Genomic DNA, 20,780 nt, shown 5'->3' with positions numbered 1-20,780 from the left:
CTCCCTGTGGGCCTCCAGAAGGGAATGAGGTAGGTAGAATTCACTGAACAGATTGGGCTCTCTGCTGCACCGGTGGAATTAATACTCGCTGAAGAAATCGCGGTGAAGACCTTTTAGTATACTCCCAGAAGCTGAGAAAGTGATTTCTCCAGAGACTCTATAAAAAAAGTCCTTTTACTAGTCAGGTGGTTCCCAACTTTGTTCTCAACAAAACTGATCGGCGGGAGTTTCCATTTCCTCATTTAGAAAACAGGAATGAGGCTGTCTTCCTTACGGGTTGTTGAAAGGATTCAGTGAGTTAATACGTGAAAACTTTTAGTAGGCGAATGTTTGTTGTTCAGTGAGAACCCCATGAAACATCTGTAGGAAGCGCACAAGCACACACGGCCAGGCACAACATCTTCCAGAACAGAAACCTCAAAGTCAGACCTGCGGAGCATCCTGGGAGGGACCCTGGACTCAGAAGCCAGCATTCCCATCCCTGTCGGGACAGTGTGGGCCAGTGGGCGCTGCTGCCACCCCAGCCCAAGAGAACAACCCGCAGGCACAGTCTCTTCCCGTGTTACTTTATTAGAAGCACATTTACATTCTTGCAGTTCACAAAGAACGTTTTACAAAAGTCTTGTATAAATTGGGAATCTACATAAAAATAACTAATATCCTTCACAAAGGGAAAATATAAGTTAGTTATATTTACTCTGTGATCAGTTGAAAGAGCTCCACCTGTCCCTTACGGAGGAAGCATCGGCACAGGGCGCGAGGAACGCTACGCAGGCCCCCTCGGTGGTGGCCGTGCACGCTGGCTCAATGGTGAGGCCGGAAGGCCCAGCCAGCCCCCTCCAGAAAGAACAGGGGAACAGGGAGGGCTCAGGCGGCACTGAGCAGGGAAGCAGCAACTCCTTCAACGAGATTCCGATGTAAATGACAAGCCAGCAAGGGAAGGACCAAAGTCCTCCTGTGCTGCAAAACCGGCGTTTCACCGGACACTCATCCTCCCACCGCAGGCGGTGAGAGGCAAGGCGTTGCCACAGAGCCCCGATTAGCCCCGCCGGGCCATCGCCGGCGCTGGCCAGCCCTGGCGGAACTAGCCGGTCGCCGCTCTAGTTACACGGCTGCCGGCTCACGTTTTCCAGCACCTGTGTACCTGAGAGACTCGAAAGGGACAACTGGTTCATGTTTCATTTGTTCATACCTGACAAGTGTCCCATCTGGGTCAAATACTGAAGCAGGCGAGCCAAACGCTCACTGACCTAAGAGGGCCCCTCCTCCCCACGGCCTCCAGAGCGTCTTTGGTGCGTCTTTGAGACTCAGGAACCCTGAGCCCCTTCTCCTCTGAAAGGCTGCCCTCCCTCTGCGAGGTCCGGGAGGGCAGGGTTACGGCCAGTGCGAGGGAGACTTCCAGGGAGTTGCTTTAGAAAGACGGAACTTCTAACCTCACCGTAAGGAGTGAAGGAGAAAGTCCTCCCGGGTCTGGCAGCTGCTCTGTCACTGGCAAAACTGCCCAGACCCAGGGTGCCCACAGGACCCCTCAAAGTCACCTTCGCTTTTCTTGTTTAAAAATTAGGTATCTTCCTGAAGAAACCATTCGTTTGCATTTGTTTCAAGTTAGAAGCCAAGGTGACAAAGGTATTCTTTGTAAATAGGCCAGATGCCGTTTTGAACATTTGCTTTCATTGTGTCATTGACACTCTGCAGCCTCAGGGATCGGAATCTGGGAGGCCGGCTGAGGGAGCCGAAGCCCCAGGGTTCTGTTTGAGCTACGGACGCTTTTGCCTCAGCCATGTTCCAGGGGCAGGAAGCATCATGTTTCTCCCTGATGCTTTGGTTTCCTGAACAAAAGTCCCAGTGACCTCCAGCCTCTGTCTGCAGTACAAAGCTGGGCTCAAAGGACGGAGGGCACAGGGCCGAGGGCGACAGCCGTCCCACACCCCCTGGGCAAGTGTGAGACGGAAACAGAGCGGCCGGTGAAAGTGGCTGCGGTGAGGAGTCTGTCCTTGAACGCAGGGTGCCCCGTGGGCGCCAAAGGGGGTCGCAGGCCGCTCACCCAGGGCCGTCCTGTGCCTCTGGCACCAGTACCCAGCACGCCCCATAGCAGTGGCTCAGGCAGCAGATTCCCACCCACCTGGCGCTAGGGTGGGGGGATAAGCCCTTTCTGCGTGTGGCTGTGCAGCAGGGAGCGTGGCGTGAGATGGCACAGGACACTGGAGACCAGCAGATTAAGTGATTCTGGCTCTCCCCCACTGCAGACACGGCCTCAAAGGGAAAGCACATGGGGGGAACTGGAGAAACGAGGGCACCCCTGAGCAGCTGGCGGTCATGCTTGTTGTCTGACTGCAGGGAGTGGCTGACTGCAGGGAGTGGCTGAAAAGCCACTAAGAATTACAACATATGGACGAGCCCACGGCGACTTCAGCAGGAGCACTTCGTGCCCACAGCAAGGCTGGTGGTATGGCAAATAGGAGGGGCCTGGAGGCCAAAGAACACTCGTGGGCCTTAGACCCACTGCCCCCCATGACCCAAATCACTGACAGCTTGAAGGGACCTGGGGTTCAAAGAGAACATATTAAGATTAGGTAGCACGGTAAAACCTCACCCTCCACGAGTGAGCGAGAAGTCAGGCACACCGGGGTCGCAGAGGCCAGGGGCTGGATTCAAGCTGGCACAGAAGTAAGAGGGAAGGGGGTCCTGAGTTACGTGTTCACAGAGAATGAGAGGGCCCGGGAGCCTGCCGACCTGCCAGCCACAGCCCCGCCTGGCTGTTAGGGAGCATCCGCAGAGCTGTAGGGGAAGAACTTGGTGGCCTTGTTTGGAGTGGCGGGGACTGAGCACTCGGCCTCCTCGTTCAGTTTGAAGAACATCTCCTGCTCCCGCTTCTTCTGGTTCAGATCCTCTTCCAGAGCCTAGGACGGAGGGAGGACAGATGGCGCTCAGCCAGGTCCCGCAGGACACGGGCCTCACAACCCCGGGAGCCCCCCGCCCCCCCCCCCGCAGAGAGGTCTTTTCTGGGAATGTCCCTCCCAGGCCTCAGGGCCTGGGTGGCTTGGTCTCCCCTTTCTTTCCAGAGCCTGTCACCCAGAAGGTGAGCGCCGCCTCCGCCTCCGCCCTGCCACAGCCATACAAGAGTTTCCAGTGAGCCAAGGGCTATAGTTTGGGGGAGTGCCAATCCACGAGGTGGCAGGAAGCAGATCTGCTGGCTGGGAACAGCCAATTGAGTGGAGAGAACCCCGCAGTAGAAAATGGAAGGGGCGACTGAATAGCAGGGGAGCAGAAACGTCACATTACACTGTGTTCCTAACCAGGACCCGGTCCCGCAGAAATCACCCCGGGAGTTTTGTTCAGGATCCACGTGCTGTCACGCCACCCCGAGCTTCCGGTCCTGAAAGCTGGTGGCGGACAGGCGTTCTGTGTGTCGTTAAAGCACACGGGGTGATGCAGCGGGGCGCCCAGCTCACCAGGCCCGCACGGGCTCCCCTCGGGCCCGTGCCGGTTGACCTAGACAAACTTGGTCCTAGCAGAAGGGTTTCTCGAGGGTTCCAGCCAGGCAGAACTCAGCTTCAGCGTCACCAGCTGTGTGCCCTGCGTGCCACCTTTCCTCTCTGAGTCAATCCCCTTGTGTGTAACATGGCCATATTCCTCCCTACCCAGCATGCCTGCTGTGAGGTGGAGTGAAAAACGAACGGATCATAGCTACTGAGTAGTTCCTGCACATCAGGCACTGCCTCGGTGCGTTACATCTCGGCTTCACCCCGTGAGGTAGATGCTGTTCTCCCCATCTCAGAGATGGGGAGCGGAGGCTCAGAGAGCTGAGTCACTTGGCCAAAGCCACTCAGCTAGCTCAGGGCGTAGTCAAGATGTGACCCTAGGTCGAACGTAAGCGTTCACGCTCTGAAACACTGGTCCACCGTCTGCAAAGTTGGGCACACAGGGCTGTTCAGTTGACATGGCCTCATTATAAAGAGGTGTTTGATCATCAGCCAGAATTCCTTCTTTTTCCTGCAGAAGTGTCTATTTTCACAGGACTTGGCCAGCCTTCTGTTATCTCTCTCTTTTTTAAGTCAATTCTTTGGATGCCCTGTAATAGTCTCTACTTAACAAATAGCTTAATTACCAGAATCTCCCCTTAAGCTCTTGTTCCTTCAACAGTACTAAATTCTAGTGCGTTCTCTTTACCTCTAAAGGAACATGGGGAAAGGACACTGAATCATAAGACCAATTTTTCCTGTCACAGGACATCCATGTGAGAGGGAAGGCAAGGTATCTGAAGTCACGCCTCATTGTGGTTGGACATGAGTGATTTGAAATTTCTGGTAATTCACACAGACTCTTGGCTCAAGTTCTCCTTTGCCGGATGCATTACTGTCAAAGTGTGACAAGCAAACATATATAAGAGAGACAAAAGTAGTGCTGTCTAAGCCTCTGTAACTGAGGTTACAAAACCCAGTGTCAGGCGAGTCAGCCAGGTGACTGAGCGAGCGAGGAGGCCGTGGGAGGGCGGGGACTGTGGGGAGGGGCGCGCACACACTGTGTCTGACCAGGGCAGCTTTCTCAGTGCCATCTGGTAGCTGTCACGTAGTTTGATGGGCCCAGTGTTGCTAGAGCTCCTGGGTGTTCAAAAGAAACTGGAAGTCCAGGTATTTATGTAAAATTTAGTTGGCAACCTTCAAAAGCTATTTAAATTGCTATATATTGGCCAAATTTAACATCTGTAAGCCAATTTGAGCCCACAGGCCATCAGTTTGGGACCCCTGCTACAGGGACCCTGGCTTAATTCTCTTAACTACTGCCGAGAGGATCAGTAACTCGCTCTGGGCCTCCCGGGTAGTAATGGGAGAGCCACGCCTTCCTCCCACATCTCCCTCCGTCCAGAGCCTGTGCCCTCCGATTCTACTCTCTTCTCCCAACCATGATTCCTCTGTTACCCAAGGAAGGGGTGGCCACCCTATCTCAGTAAAGGGCCAGATTGTAAGTATCTTTGGCTTTGCAGGCTGTAAGGTCTCTGTTACGACTTTCCCGCAGCTGCGGTGCAGAATCAACCACAGACAATATGTAAATGAATGTGCATGGCCGCGTTCCAATAAAACTTTATTTTCAAATACAGGTGGCGGGCCAGATCTGGCCCCTGGGCAGACGTTTATGAACACCTGCTTTACGGAACTACATGTGAGTCACATTTTACAGCCCCAAAAAGAAAGGTTCAGGAGTGAAGACTTGACTTGCCTGAGGCCATGTTCTGTGTTACCTCCGACCCAAGCAGCACCTCACTGACGCAACCAGATAGTCTGTACGTACACAGACAGCAGTTCAAGGCTGCTGCCTGTCACGCGGGAGGATTAAAGAACATTTATTCCCGAATGAGAATCGCCTCTGGATCAGTGTTGCAGCAGCAACCCGGGTCACTGACAACAGGGCAGGTCTACAGGGAATTCTGCAGCGGCCGCCCGCGGCAGATGCAGGGCCAGCCGCCCCCCCCCCCCACACACACACATGTCCAGTTGTCCCCTGGAGCCACCGGGCTATGAGGCAATTGCCAAAGGCAGCGCCATCATTCACTTCGCTCCCTCCAAACGGGCCAAGGTATGCAGAACCTCCAGGTTAAGAGGCCAGGTTAACGTTTCCTTCTGATGCCAGAGTCACCCTGCGTCAGCAGGAGCATCATTGATTCGAGTGTCAAGTATCGAAAGTCTCAGCAGGCCGAAGTTACAGAAACTGACGAGCATGGGCCCGCTGGCTGACAGAAAGTTCCGGGACCCTGGCCAGCTTCCAGCCAGGAGGCTCCATTAGCACAGGGAGGAAGCCTCAGCTCAAGGACTTCCAAGGCCGTTTACTTAGCTGAGTGGGCAGCTGCCTCCGGTCTGGGCCACACGGACGGCGGCCAGGCTGATGCACGATGGCAGGGCAAACCGCAGGGCTGCAGGCCCCATCGCCAAGGGTCGCTGCGGCAGTGCTCTCCCCTGAGAGGTCAGGAGACTGCAGGGCAATGCGGACGTCCCTGGCCTGACCAGTCCTTGGCCTGTACTATGGGCTGGTGACTTTTTGCATAACAAAGTACAGTATTCTGCCCTGGCTGGTGTGGCTCAGTGGACTGAGCACCGGACTCGAAGCAAAGGGTCGCTGGTTCGAGTCCCAGTCAGGGCACATGCCTGGGTTGCGGGCCAGGTTCCCAGTTAGGGGTACGTGAGAGGCAACCACACGTTGATGTTTCTCTCCGTCTCTTTCTCCCTCCCTTCCCCTCTCTCTAAAAATAAATAAATAAAATCTTAAAAAAAAAAAAAAAAAAGAAAACAAAGTAAAGTATTCTGTCTCCACAAGCGACCACACTGAGACTCTGTGATAGTTAAATTAATTTGCCAACCTGATGAGGCCATGGTACTCAGCGGTTCAGTCAAACATCAGTCTAGATGTCATTGTGAAGGACTTGTTTAGATGTGACCCACAATTAACTCAGTGGACTTGGAGTAAAGCTGATTACCCTCCAGAGCGTGCGTGGGCCTCGTCCAATCAGTGGAGGCCCCCAAGGAGAAGGGCGCTCTGCCTCCAGTCTGCCCTAAGGACTGCAACGTCAGCTCCTCCCTGGGTTGGCGCGACCTGCCCTGCAGATTCCAGACTTACCAGCCCCTACCACTGTGTGAGCCACTTCCTTAAAATAAACCTATAAACATGCACCTCATCTGTACCTACCTCCCCGGCAGACACCTGAGGCAGGAGCAGAGCCTACCGCTGAGCCCGCCGCCCGCACGCGGTTACCTTTTTGCGTGGCCGAAGCTTGTCCCGCCATTCCTTCAGGTTCTGGTTATGGCTCTCGTCCAGGGCCTTCAGCTTCTGGGTTTCATGCTCTACCAGGAGGTGACACTTTTCATTCTGGAACAAATTGCAGGTGGAACAGGTAAGAACCTCAGAGGGCAGAGACACAGAGGGCTGAGACGTCCCTCATGCTGTCGCCACGTGGGCGCCAGCACCGCTCCCTCATTATTTCTCCCTGGTTATAAGCCCTGTTTGTAGAAACTCCGTACAAGTAAACACACAATGCCCCAAGAGGTACATGGGGGAATATTCCAGAATACTCGTGTTAACATTTCTTACTGTGTAGTGGGATCTACAGTAACTTTGCAGCTTTCTGCTTTGCGCATTGTTTACATTTTCAACACAGTCATGTCATTTTAACAAAACAATGAAACTAGCAATAAATAGAATACGTGCCCTGACCCACCAGAAGCCACTGCTACCAAAAGTCAGCTGCCGGCATATATCCTGCCAGGCTCCATCCTGGGTATTGTTTAGCTTACGCTATGCATGCAGTTCTGAAACCTGCGTCCGTCCCCACTTGACGTTATAATGTAAACACTTCTATAAAGAAATAACAGTTCTCGTAATCGTCATTTTTAGCGCCTACAGAATCTCCCATGGTATGGACTCATCACATTTACTTAAATATCCCCCTATTTTTGACCACTTAGCTTGCTTGCAATTTTCACTAGCCATTTTCTCTGTGCACTGAATTGTGTCTCCCCAAAATTCTTATGTTGAAGCACTGATCCTCAGGGTGGTTGTATTTGAAGCGGAGCTTTTGGGAGAGAAGCATGTTTAGGTGAGGTCACAGGGATGGGCCCTCCTGATGGGCTTAGGACCTTGTAGGGAGAGAGGCCGGAGGGCTTGCTCGTTCTCCCTCTCTGTCCGAAACGTGAGAACAGTGAGAAGGACACCATCTGCGAGCCAGGAGGAGCGCTTTCTTCCCCGGTGCCGACCACGCAGGCAGGCTGGCCTTGGACTCTCAGGCTCCAGGACAGTGAGGAAATGAAGGTTCTGTCATTTAGCCACCTTAGCTAAGGTTACCGGCATGCCTACGTAGTTACATTTCTATAAATGCCATGGTCTTCTGCGTATCATTCTGCCAGGACAGGTTTTTGCGACAAAGGCTGAGGGCCGCGGGCCTGGCTGAGGCTCGGCCGGCTTCACTCTTCCTGCTCCGAGGCGCAGTGTCTGCCTCCCAAAACTTACACAGCTCTCACAGGCAGACGTGCCAAATCCTCCCGGATTCCTCACGGGGAATCACCCCATGGTTTATAAATAGGAGCTTATAAAGCAGAGAGAGTGTCTTTATCCAGAGACTTCCACCCTGTTGGGTTGGAAGAGTAGAGCCCCAGGAGGATTATTCAAAATATTTAAAATTTTTTTTCAATTACAGTTGACAAACAATATTATATTAGTTGCAGGCATACAATGTAGTGGGATAAGACATGTAACTTAGAAAGTGATCATAAGTCTTGAACCCACATGACACCATCTATAGATATTAGAATATTAACAACTATATTTTCTCTGCTGTAAGTCGCTGTGACTTTTTTGGCAACTGTTCCTTTGCACTTCTCAGTCCCTTCACCTATTTCACGCCTCCCCTCTCCTGTCTTGCAACCATGGGTTCTCTGTATTATGAGTTTGTTTCTGTTTTGTTTGTTTAGATTGCACATGTAAGTAAAACAACATGGTATGGTCTGACTTATTTCACTTAGCATAATACTCTCTAGGTCCATCCATGTTGTCACAAACGGAAAGATTTCATTCTTTTTTATATCCATTGTATATGTGTACCATATCATCTTTATTCTCTGGTCTGTTGATGGACACTTAGGTTACTTCTGTTCTTGGATATTGTAAATAATGTTGCAGTGAACGTGGGGACATGTGTCTTTTCGAATTGGCGTTTTGCGAATCTTCCAAATAAATACCCAAAAGTGCAATTGCTCATCATATGGAAGTTTTAGTCTTAATTTTTTGAAGAACCTCAATACTCTTTCCCATTGTGGTTGTACCAATTTGTATTCCACCAACAGTGCACGAAGGTTCCCCTTTCCCCAAATCCTGGCCAAAATTTATTCCGTCGATTATTCGGTCGATTTATCGATGATAACCATTCTGACAGGTGTGAGGTTATATTTCATTGTGGTTTTGATTTGCATTTCCCCGATGATTAGCGATGTTGGTCACCTGTGTGCCCCCTTGAGCGTGATGTCTATTGAGGTCCGCTGCCCATTTTTTAATTGGATTGCTTCTTTTCTTGGTATTCAGAAGCCACTCTGTCACACTCAGATGCTTCCTCGCTGGCTTTCACAGCCAGATGTTATGATGCCAGGAGTATAATATACTCCTCTTCTAGCACTGGGACCCTGGGGCCCTGGGCTGGGGGGTGTGTTGCAGGGTTGGGACCCCTCACTCCTCAGGAGGGACCTCTGCAGGTGAGATATCCTTTCTGATTCTTAATTGCCAAACCATGATGGGACGTGCCTGCTCCATGTCTCTACCCATCCTACCGGTCTCGATGTGGTTTCTTTATATCCTTAGTTTTAGGACTTCTGTTCAGCTAATCCTCAGGTGGTTTTCAATCATAGTTTTCTATAATTTGATGGGGTCGAACATTGACCTACTTCACCATCTTGACCAGAAAGTGCTGCTTTGGGAGGATTTTTATTATTGGGTTTCAAGCTCAAGGGTTCTGGGAGTTTTAGCAACTGGTTTAGTTAGGAATCACACTCATAACAGCGCTGAGCATCTGTGACCTACTAGGACCTGGACTCCCAGCATCCTGTGTGGGTTTTCCCAGTTAACCCTCGGGTAACCCCATGAGGCAGGGTGGGAAAACAGATGCAGGTGAGTGGGTTGGCCAAAATTCACACAGTGTCAATGGGCAAGCCCCCCCGGCAGGTCTCAGTGCCTACGTTTCCTCCACATCTGCCTGGCTCTCCAGAACTTGCCAGATGGATCTAGTAGCCTGAGCAATTCCCTGAGGTCACGAAGCTTGAGTCAGCCCATCCCTCGCTAAGACAGTGACCGGCTCCACTGCAAGGGGACTCCCAGTGCTGGCTCCTGGGGTGGGGCGAACTCAGGAGCCAGGAAACTAGAGGTGAGGCGTCTCCTGAGGGAAAGGAGCCACCCAGGGGCTTGGCAACACCAGGACACCTTTTGCTGACCTTAGTGGGGGAGCGTTGAGCTTCTCCCCACTAAGGATATTTGCTGAGGTGTTTTGTAGATGTCCTGTACCAAGGCGAGGAAGCTCCCCACTATTCCTAGTTTGCTGAGAGTGTTCATCATGAACAAGAGGTGGATTTTGTCAGATGCTTTTCCTGCATCCAATCATGTGAGTTTTCTTTTTTAGCCTGTTGTGGTCACGGATTACAGTAATTGATTTTCAAAGGTTGAACCAGCCTGGGATAAATGCCACTTGTCATAGTGTATAACTCTTCTTATACATTGTGGGATTCAATTCGCTAATATTTTGTTGAGGATTTGTGCACCTGTGTTCACGAGAGACACTGGTCTGCAGTTTTCCTCTGTTGCCTGTGTCTGGTTTTGGTATTAGGGTGATTGGGGCACCTTTTCCCAAAACACAGTGGTGGCTGAGAAACCTAGCAGCGAGGCCCCAGGTGAGGCACCCTCAGCTCGTTTTCAAAGCCTTACTCCAATCCTGCAAAATAGGACTCACCACCTCCGCCCCACGCCTGTTCTAGGGATGTGGGAACTTGCCTTGGGGGGTGACATACTTTGGCCACCATCACATGGCACATTGGGTTTGAAGCCCTTCCACCCTGGGCTTGTCAGACGAGAAGCCTTCCCTGTGGGTAGAGTCTTTGCCCCTGACCTGACCGCCTTGGGGGAGACTGAGGCAATGGGGCGCAGCGCAAGTCAGTACCTGCAGCTGCTGCAGCTCGCTCATGTTGCTCTCGCACTGCGCCAGCATGTCCCGCATCTGGTTCTCATGCTTTTGCTGCTGCTGCAGCCGCTCCGACTTCTGCCTCTTCTCCTCTTGCTGGGAGAACTGCAACAGAGAGAAGGTGGGTACCTCGGGGCCCTCGGCGGGCTGCGGGCCCTCCCCGGCCCTGTCCCAGGGAGGCCCCATCCGAGGGACTGGCACCCACACCACTCAGGCTCTGCCCCCGCAGTTTAAGTCCTCCCCCTGAGCTGAGACCCAGCCCCGGCCCTTGAGGCTGGTGGGGACACGGCACTGTGCTATGATGTGCGCAAGGATAGCGTGTCGCAGAAGCAACTCAAGTCCTTCAGTTGCACTGGTGACATGTGTGTGGGGTCTTGGTGGATGAGAGGAAGGGGCTTAGCAGCTGAGGCAGCTGCAGGACAGAAGCACCACAGGGGGAGGGAACAGAGCATGAGCAAGTATCGCCGGACCTCCTTCACCTACGGGGAGGGGTCACGGTGAGGCTTAGGAGGCTTCCGGGCTGCGGTTGTGGTTGTACACTTCCTTCCAAGACCCTCTGCTGCATCTTGTATTTTATGTTCCCCAAGCAGGTAAGGTGCAGCCCCACCAAACCTGGGCCTGCGCCCACTCCAGTACACCGGGGACCCTACCTGCTTGATCTTCTCACGCTGCTCGGAGGCGCTGCCTGTCCCGCTGATGTGCAGGCTCTTCTTGTACATGGCCATGCGCGTCTTGCCCTCGCTCCTCTGGATCTTGGGCAGCCGCGCCTTCTCCTGCTGCTGCCGCACCTTCAGCTGCTCCACCATGCGCTGGTTGTAGCGCTGCATCTGTTCCCGCTCCTGGGCGGGGGCGGGGGAATGACGACAGCAACCAGGGCTGAGTTCGGCTGCACTCCAGGCATGAGGGTGTCATCAGGGGCCAAAGGCTGTCACACTCAATCAGAAGCCTAGGATCCACATGGCCCAGAATGCTCAGCAGAGCAAAGCGGTATCATTTTGTGTCTACTGTTAAGTATCATATTCTGTTCTCACTTTAAAAAGCATTGTCAGTGCCCTGGCTGATGTGGCTCAGTGGATTGAGTGCCAGCCTGTGAATCAAATGGTTACCAGTTCAATTCTCAGTCAGGGCACATGCCTGGATTGTAGGCCAGGTCCCCAGTGGGGGGCGTGCAGGAGGCAACCACACAGTGATGTTTCTCTTCCTCCCTTCCCTCCTCTCTAAAAAATAAATAAATCTTAAAAAACAAAAGTATTGCTATTAACGTTTGGGTTCTTCCAAATGCCCTCGTATCCAAGCAACGGTGGCATGACGTCATGAGCTCCTCTCTCAAAGCAAAGTGCACACTAAAACGGGTAGTTTATCATTTTGATGACAGGCATCAATTCATATTTTTGAAAGTCTTGATAAATTTGAATCTTTCTTTTACCCAAAACTTATTTGTATTTCAAAACTCAGCACAGGTGTCGCCTCCTGCGAGAAGCCTGCCCTGACTTCCTAGCCAGGTTGACACCCTTATTCAGAGCTGTCACAGCCCCACGCTGACTTCCATCATTGCATGTTGATGAGGAGCTGGAACTACCCAGACCAGCTGTGCAGCCAGACCTCAGTCATCTGTGTCCCCACGACGGGGACTAGACCGAGGCAGACGGTTACACAAACATGGAGGGTGCTGTGGCCACACAGTGCAGGGGACTCCCCTGGTCTGGGGAGGTTAGGGATGGCTTCTGGGCAGAGGTGGCGTTTAAGCTGACACCTAAGGGGTGTTCCACCCACAACCCAGGATGGCTATGAATGCGGCCCAACACAAAATCGTCAATTTACTTAAAATCTTTCTTTTGCTCATCAGTTTTGTTAGTGTTTGTGTATTTAACGTGTGGCCCAAGATGACGACTCTCCTTCCAGTGTGGCCCAGAGACACCAAAAGGCTGGACACCCCTGTAAGCAGTCTGAAGGAACCCGCGGGAAAGCGACAATGGGCAGAGGCAGGACAAAGGATGGGGGGGGTGGCATGCAGGGGACACGCTCATGGGGGTCCAAGTCAGGGAGGGAGCTGCTCGGGCCTTTGCCTTCCTGGCACAACTCCCCCGTCCTGGCCCCGTGAGCAGGGCCAGACACCCCCGGGACCCCCCCGGGCCTTGCCATGTCCAGCCTGACTGCCCCGGGAGCACGGGGGCCACCGAGGGGCGCCCGCAGGGCGCGGCCTCACCTTCTCGTGCTTGCGCACCAGCTCGTGCCGCTGGAGGAAGTACTGGTCCTTGAGCTGCTGCTTCACCAGCTGGTGCCTCTCCTGCAGGTGCTGCTCCTCCATGTCCCACAGCGCAGCCTCCCGCTCTGCGGAGGGCACCCGCCGGGTGAGGCACTGAGGGCCAGGACGCCACCGCCCCCCCACCGCCCCCGCGCCAGGCCCCTTGCAGCGTAACCGCTGCCACCACCTCAGGCTGTGCTGGAGGAGCCGACCGAGCCAAACCTCGGAACTGCCGTCATACCCATGGGCGAGGGCGCGCCGCAGCAAGGCGTGTTCGGAGTCTGGCGCCAGGGGATCCGAGACCTCAGCTGGAGCCCGGCTCCACCGCTGGGATTGAGGAGGAGAAAAACAGCCCTCCCCTGCCTCAGCGTCCACCTCCGCCAAATGGGCACAGCCACGCCAAGAAGGGAGAGTTGTCCTTGGGGACATTTACATTCCGCTGCATGGCACCTCTGCCCTCCTAACAGGCAAACGGAAGGGCTACCAAAGCCCCTTGAGAATGACAGCGTGGCCTTGTGCCCCTACTTCCCCCGGGAAATGGGTGAGACACCCCTCCCCTGGTCCTTGTGTGCGTTACCAGGACAAAAATACGGCATTTCAGCACTGAAGTCTTTTCAATCCTTGGGCAAGTCACTGAGCAGGTGGCGCTCAGCCCATTGCAAATGCTCAGTTTACTCCCCGGCACTCCTGTCCTGTGAAAACCGGGACCTCCCCACGGAACATAGGAACAGAGAACCACCGTCCCACAGGCAGGACGGTTCTTAGGGACGTCACGGGACAAAGGAAATAGCTTTCCCAGAACCTCCAAGGCTCTGTTCAGAATGTCGGAACTCAAGGGCCCCACTTTGCTGGTCCACACCGAGTCCTGAGGGTCCCGCGGCTCAGCTGCCCTGGCCCTACAAGCCTGGCTGTGGCCTGTCCTATAAATGAGCAGGGACTAGCTGGCCCTGGGTTTACTTCACAGAAGCCACCCACCTGTTTTAACTATAGTTTGCGTAACAGATTTCCAGCCATTCACAGCTCGCTTGCTGCGCACACCCCATGAACCGCGCCCAACCTCTGCCAGCCACAGAGGAGGCAGAACCCGGGCTGCAAAAGAGCCCCGTTGGCCTTCGGAGCTGTCTACACCAGAGACTCTCCTTCGGAGCCCCCCCGGGGAGCTGAGTGACGTGAGCCAGGCACATGCGCACCGCCTCTGATCCCCTTCCTCCCCAGGTGTCCCCCCTCCCTGGCCTCCTCCCGCTGGGTGGCGGCCCACACTGCTGTCTCTGGAAGGGCTCGGGCTGTGCGACGTGCCTGCGTGCACACCTGTCAAAGCGCCACCGCACCAGAGCGACAAGCTCAGCTTCAAGGTGAGGTCTGCATTCAAGGCGCTTCCTACCCTCTTACCTTCCTACCTTCCTACTTTAACTCTGCAACCTCGGCCAAAGGACAGTCACTCGCTAAGTCAGCTTCCTCATCTATAAAACTGGAGAACGGTGGGACCTGCCTTGCATGCCTCGCGAGGGGAAGGTGAGGACTCGCTGAGATCAAGGCATGAAACCAGCCTGGCGGAGCAGCCGCCCGGGGCGGGGCAGCTGCTACAAAAGGCTCTCAGACCTGCCCGCGCGCCCCTGCTGCCCGGGAATCCCGCTCACTGTTTCCACCCACGCCACGTCGCCTCCTTGTTCTTCCCCCAGCCTCCGGAATAACGCCAAACGTGCTGGCGACAGCTGGTATCTCTGCCTCGCTCCCGACTTCAGCGGAGCTTTCCTCCTGTTCCGCCATGATGGATCTGCTGAGTTTTACGGTGGAGACGACCCAGCAGCGCTTTCTGGCCCAAAGCTGGGTGCCCACTGGCAGATCCCGGGCCAGCGCGACCCCGCCCGCTCCCGGGCACCCACCTCGAAGGAGCTCCTGCTTCCTGGTGAGGCACTCGCGCTCCTTGTCACAGATCTCCCGCCTGTTGTCAGCCGTGATCCTCTTCATGGCCAGCTCCAGGTCCTCCTTCTGCTTGGCCAGGAAGTCCCGGTCCTGCGGGGAAGGGGACAGACCTCTTCTTAGCGCGGCATCGGCGTCTCAGCTCTTGCTGTTATTATAGAAGGAAGGTCAGCATGATCCCCAAAGAAAACTCAGGAAGCATACGGGAGGGAAATTTGAGAGACACTTAGAGACACAGCAGCCACCTTTGGTGTCTGGGCTTTCTTTGGACCCTGCTAAAAAATGGTATTTAGGAGACAACTGAAAATGTGAATACTGACTTGACTGCAAATGGTGTTATTAAGCAACTATTGTGAGATATTTAAACTTGTTTAGGTGTGTTTATGGTATTGTGGTTTTATTTTTAGAGATCCATGAGATCGGTGCACCTGTGTTCACAGCAGCATTAGTTGCAGAGCCATGGGATAGAAACAACGCAGGCAGGTGAACAGGTGAACAAAATGCGGCCCATAAATACAACGGAATATTAATCAGCCTTAAAAAGGAGGGAAATTCTTCTACATGCTACCACATAAGTGAGTCTTAAGGACATCGTGTTAAGTGAAATAAGCCAGTCACAAAAGAACAAATACTGTATGACTCTGCTTGTACGAGGTCACATGTGTAGCGGGAGGAAGTAAAACGGTGGTAGCCGGGGCCGCGTGGAACCGGGAGTCCGTGCACCCGGGGCACAGAGCTCCGGCCCTGCACGCCGGGGAGTTCTGTGGGCGGACGGCGGCGGCCGCGCCGTGCGCGTGCAGTTAACGCGCTGAGCGGCGCCCTGAAAACTGGCTAAGATGGCAATTTTACATTCTGTCTTAGTTACCATTTTAAAAATATTATTTACAAGACCTTTCCATGTTATAATGTAATATTCTATCCAATGAGGTGTAATGGCTGAAAATACTTCATGGTAAGGCTACCTCCTAACTTATTCACCCAACATCTAACAGGCTGTTCCCAGGTTTCTCTATCTCAGATAGTGCCGCTCTTCACCCTCTGGTGGCTAAGTGTGAGTGAGTCCCTGTGATGATTAATCCTCAGGATTCGTCTCCAGAAGCAGGAAATCCAGGCCAAAGGGTGTGCCCGTCCCCGCGTCTGGGGGCAGAGGAACAGAGTGTGCGGACTCCACAGTGGGAGAAAATGCGAGCGTGGGCCCCGGGGACGCAGAGGCTGGTGAGGCTGGAGCAGAGGGACGGAGGCGGGGACAGGCCGGCAGGGGCCGGGCCCGCAGGGTCCCGCAGGCACGTGAGGAGGCTGGCGCTCCCTTGTGGACCCGGGGCAGCCACGGAAGGTTCCCGAGGCACAGGGCTGTGGGGGCGGGGGAGACATGGCCACACTTGCTCGCGTGACAGAGAACTGCAGAGGAACGAGAGGAAGCAGGGAGACTGGCTGGGAGGAGGCTGTAGCAGTTCAGGCAAAAGATGGCAGTGGCCAGCGGGTCACCGGGATAGGCACAAGGTGATGGATCCAGAGGGTGTTTGGAGATAAAACAAACAAACAAAACATGCTTCAGGAGGCGATGAAGGACCAGAGGGAAAGGAGGTGTCAGGAACGACAAGGATTGTGGCCTGACAACCGAGGGGAGGTGGCGCCCCCTCAAAGCACGAGCACGGGACCGGGTCCAGGACAGGGGGGACTTGATGTCTTTGAGGCTCCGGAAGATACCGAGTGGGCAGGTGGGTGCACTGGGGTGGTCAAGGAGATGTGACGTACAAACAACCCCAACACAAGGCAGGGGGCACTAAAGGCTTCGTGGGAGGTGGCTGTGAAGGGCTGCAGTGTCCAGAGACAGGGGAGCTCACTTCTGGCTGGGGGAAGGGCAATCAAGGAAGACTGCACGGGAGAGGTGTTGACGGGGATGACAAAAGGGTGGCGGCATTTAGGTATTCAGACTAACAGGCATTCGAGGGGTAAGGCACAGGGCACAGATGGCGGGGGGGGGCCTGGCCACCATTCAGGGTCCCAAACCTGGGACTCCCGGGCCCCTCCGCTCCCGGAGGGAGGGACAGGGACTCACAAGAAGCTGCTTTTTCTGCGCATGCTCCTCCATCTTCTGCTTCATGCTCTCCTTCCGCTGCTGCCTGGGGAGCTTCTCCACCTCGTTCTTGACCTGCACCCGAGACAGCAGAGCACGGCCGGGTCAGGGTGCCTCCTCACGCCTCCCAGGCGCTGGCCCCCAACTCCGCTCCCTGCCAGCCACCCTGACAGGCGGCACCTGTGCGCCCGTTTCTGCTGCGTGGTACCCATCCACCTTCTGCCGACAGCACCTCAGTCTCCTGCAGGGCAGGCTCCTCGGCCCTTTCTTTCATTACTGTCCCTGCACAACCCTTTTAGACATCTTTTTCCTAATTGCCCACCCCCATGAAATACCAGTCCCCCATGAAAAAGCTGTCCCTTTGTTAAGCCATAATACTACCTCGGGGCTGTCTTTGTTTAACCCCGTGGCGGTGCATCGCCTCGGGGGGCGAATGCCTGCTTTAGGTGCCCCTCCGTGGTTCCTGGGGCGAGGTCGGGCTGGTACCCCAAGCCCATGGGGCTCTGGGCTGGGTGTATGATCCAGGCTGTCAATCAGCATATCCATGCCCTGACCTCAGGAACTGGTGCAGGGGGAACACATGGTCTTTGCTGGGCCCCATGAGAGCTTCAGGTCGTGCGCTGGAACTCTCTGGGACGTGCTGCTCTCTGGCCTCTGGAATTGCTAATCTGGGGGGATGCCGGCCGAGGTGGGCCACTTTGGAGGGGTCTGCCTGAGGAAATTAACACAGGGAACCAATGCCAACTACATGCTGTCTGCGGGTAACTACATTAGTCCTGGCTGGTGTGGCTCAGTGGACTGAGCACCGTCCTGCAAACCAAAAGGTCGCCAGTTCAATTCCCTGTCAGGGCATGTGCCTGTGTTGCGGGCCAGGTCCCCAGCGGGGGTCACGTGAAAAGCAACGATTGACGTTTCTCTCACACGTCCATGTTTCTGTCCCTCCCTTCCCCTCTCTGAATACATAAAATCTTTTAAAAAAGCACAAAGAAACCGACATTAAATATGTAGGCAGATTAAATTAAACGGACGGGAAAAGATCTTTAACTGAAACACTCTTCTAGTCAACAGACAGCAGGACTGGCGGTCAGACAAAGCAGACTCCAAACCGCGGAGCAACAGAGAGTATTACCAGCAGCAAAGAGACGTTACATAATGACAAGAGAACGGGTCAGTTCACCAAGAACAAGGACGATTTTAAGTAACAAAAGAATTTCAAAACCAGGACCCAAAAACCGACAAACGGAAAGGGAATAGACAAGTCCCCAGCTGTAGTTGGAGACGTTAACACTCTCTCCTCCGCAGCCAGCGGAACAAACAGATGGAAGGTCAGGAAGGCCGTGGAGCACGCTGGGCGCCGCTCTCCATCTGCCGGGCCTCCTTGGCCTTCATGGAACGCTCCGCCCAACAACAGAACTTACATCCTTTTCACGTGCGCATGGAACATTCATTAACACAGACCGCACCGTGGGCCATGAAACACATCGAGACAAACTCCTAAAAACTGCAATCTTAAAACACGGTATTTGGTCATACTGAAATTAAACTAGAAATCAATAGCAGAAAGATACGGAAATCCAAAAACGTTTTAAAATTAAACCTTGAAGCAAACTTTGAAATAACCCGTAGATCAAAAAGGAAGTTGCGGAGGAATTAAATAATAATTGAAATTGAATAAAAATAAAAACACAACATCAAAATTTGTGGCACGAGGGTCAGGCGCTGCCTAGAGGGAAACACAGCATTACATGCTCCCATTAGAAAAGGACAGTCTCAAGTCCATGGTGTAAGCTTCGGCATTAGGAAAGTATAAAAAGAAGAGCGATTTAAACACAAACCAGATACAAAAGCAGAAATCCATTACACCGAAAACAGAAAATCAATGAAACCAAAAGCTGGTTCTTAAAAAGGTCAATAAAATGAATAAACCTTTAGCCAGATTGACAGAAAGGAAAAAGGGAGGTGGGAGAGGGGAAGGAGATCAAGAGACTAGGATACAAACTACCAGCATAAAGATGAAAGAGAGAACATCACTACAGATCCTACAGTTATTAAAAGGACACTAAGGGAATACTGTGAATAGCCTTACGCCAATAAATTCAACCACTCGCATGAAATGGACAAAAGAAGGGAATGCCAAACGCTTAAGCGAGATGACATTTTAAAAACTCATCAAAATTTTACACACGGACAGGATTTAGCCCTCTATTCACAGGCCTCGGCCTCACTGTACTATCGGCCCTGCTGGGTCCTGTTTTCATTTTAAATAGCTGATATTTTGTTCATCATGAATACTGTGCACGAATTTTTATTTTAAAACATTGCATTAGAATACTATTTACCTTGATCACTGGGTTTTTTGGAGCCCCCTTAAACGTGCTCCTGAGGTCAGCGCCTCACAGGTCTCACCCCAGCCCCGCCCCCACAGGCCCTGGAGACACCAAATGCCACGTCCACCACGGTGAGCCCGGGAGCCGGGCGCTGAGGCCACCACCACCGTGGGCTACCCCAGAGGCTGTTCCCCAACTAGCTCTCTTCTGCAGACTGGGAATGGCCCGGATTGGTCTGCCCCGCCCTCGGGGCATCCACCTCTGTCCCCTCCTTCCTCTTGAGGGGGTGGGGAGGCCCGTGAGTCAGGCCTCCCGGTGTCTGGCGGGCCCAGAGAGATGCGGGCTGCGCCTTGGGACCCACATGCCCCTCCCCAGCACAGGCTGAGAGCCATGCCTCCTCCCTCCCCATCTCAGGACCCCTCTCCTTCTCGGTCACCCCCTCACCACCTTCCAAATGAAGTAAAAACAGGGATCCCCAGCCTCCAGGCCGTGGACCAGTACCGGGCCTGTTAGGAACTGGGCCGCACAGCAGGAGGTGAGCTTGAATATAATGCCCTTGAATCATCTCGAAATCATCCCCCGCACCCGGGGTCCGTGGAAAAATTGTCTTCCATGAAACTGGTCCCTGGTGCCAAAAAGGTTGGGGACCACTGGGGTAAAGAGAAAAGGTTGCATGGGTCCAAAGTCAGGGACTGCTATTCTGGGAGAAGAGAGGACCAGGCAGAGAGGACAAGTCTGTGTGCACACCCGGCACCCACAACCCCTTCTGGTGACAGCATCTCAAATCCCCCCGGGCCACCATCCTGCCTTCTCCCCTGCTCTCTTTCAGTGGGGGTTGCTAAGCTGGAGGGTCTAGAGGAAGCTGCCTGAGACCCCGCGGTGAGGGTCCGCCGGGGAGCCCAGCCCACACAGAGGAAAGCAGGGCCCAGGGACCGGAGGAGGGGCTCTTCCCAGCGCAGCCAGAGTGCGTAGAGCCAGACACAGCTGGATGTGAGCTTTTCCGGGACACCAGCTCCCCCACATTCCCTGCTGCTGAAAGAGGGCTGAGCTATGGTTTCGATCGCTTGCAACCGAAAGGGTCCTAGTATTCCCAGACCGCCCTGCCTCCACCCAGCACGTATTCACCTCCTTCTTCATCTGCTTGAGCTGCTCCTGGAACCGGGTATAGTCCCGCTCCTGCTCTAGGCGGATGCGCTTGGCCTCCTCCCGGCGGCGCACGGCGTGGTCTTGCTCCATCTTCTCCACTTGCTGCTTTTGCTGACGCTCCAGGTTCTCCAGCTCCGTGTCGAAGAACTTCTTCTTGGCCTGGAAAGAGCAGGAAGAGGAATTCAGCAAAGTCACTTAATACGTCACTGGGAGGGAGGTGGGAAGCAGGAAAGGGAGAGCCCAGAGTGTGTCCTCAGACTGGGGCTTATGTCCCAGTTCTGTCACCTCTTTACTGTATGACCTGAGACAAGTCACTTAGCCTTTCTGAGTCTCTGTTCCCTCATGCAAAAGGAAGACCAGATC

The 20,780-nt window shown here is 53.8% G+C and overlaps 1 protein-coding gene across 1 annotated transcript in view; it reads right to left on the bottom strand.

The window, feature by feature from the left end:
• Positions 1–1,101: 1,101 nt before the first annotated feature.
• The window catches only part of STK10 (serine/threonine kinase 10), an 88,056-nt gene continuing 68,377 nt past the window's right edge, over positions 1,102–20,780 (bottom strand). Inside the window, exons 12-19 of the mRNA XM_054568048.1 lie at positions 20,397–20,576; positions 16,927–17,019; positions 14,831–14,960; positions 12,909–13,033; positions 11,353–11,541; positions 10,682–10,807; positions 6,745–6,858; positions 1,102–2,900 (exon numbers count right to left, since the gene is read on the bottom strand). Of these exons, the coding sequence (XP_054424023.1) occupies positions 2,760–2,900; positions 6,745–6,858; positions 10,682–10,807; positions 11,353–11,541; positions 12,909–13,033; positions 14,831–14,960; positions 16,927–17,019; positions 20,397–20,576 (1,098 nt within the window). The 3' untranslated portion in view covers positions 1,102–2,759. The remainder of the gene's footprint in view (positions 2,901–6,744; positions 6,859–10,681; positions 10,808–11,352; positions 11,542–12,908; positions 13,034–14,830; positions 14,961–16,926; positions 17,020–20,396; positions 20,577–20,780) is intronic.

The sequence above is a fragment of the Pteronotus mesoamericanus genome, unplaced genomic scaffold (genome assembly GCF_021234165.1).
Source record: "Pteronotus mesoamericanus isolate MK-2021 breed Mesoamerican mustached bat unplaced genomic scaffold, CSHL_Meso_final contig_2, whole genome shotgun sequence".
NCBI lineage: Eukaryota > Metazoa > Chordata > Mammalia > Chiroptera > Mormoopidae > Pteronotus > Pteronotus mesoamericanus.
The sequence above is the reverse complement of the archived record's forward strand: the minus strand, read 5'-3'. Positions and strand labels throughout refer to the sequence as shown.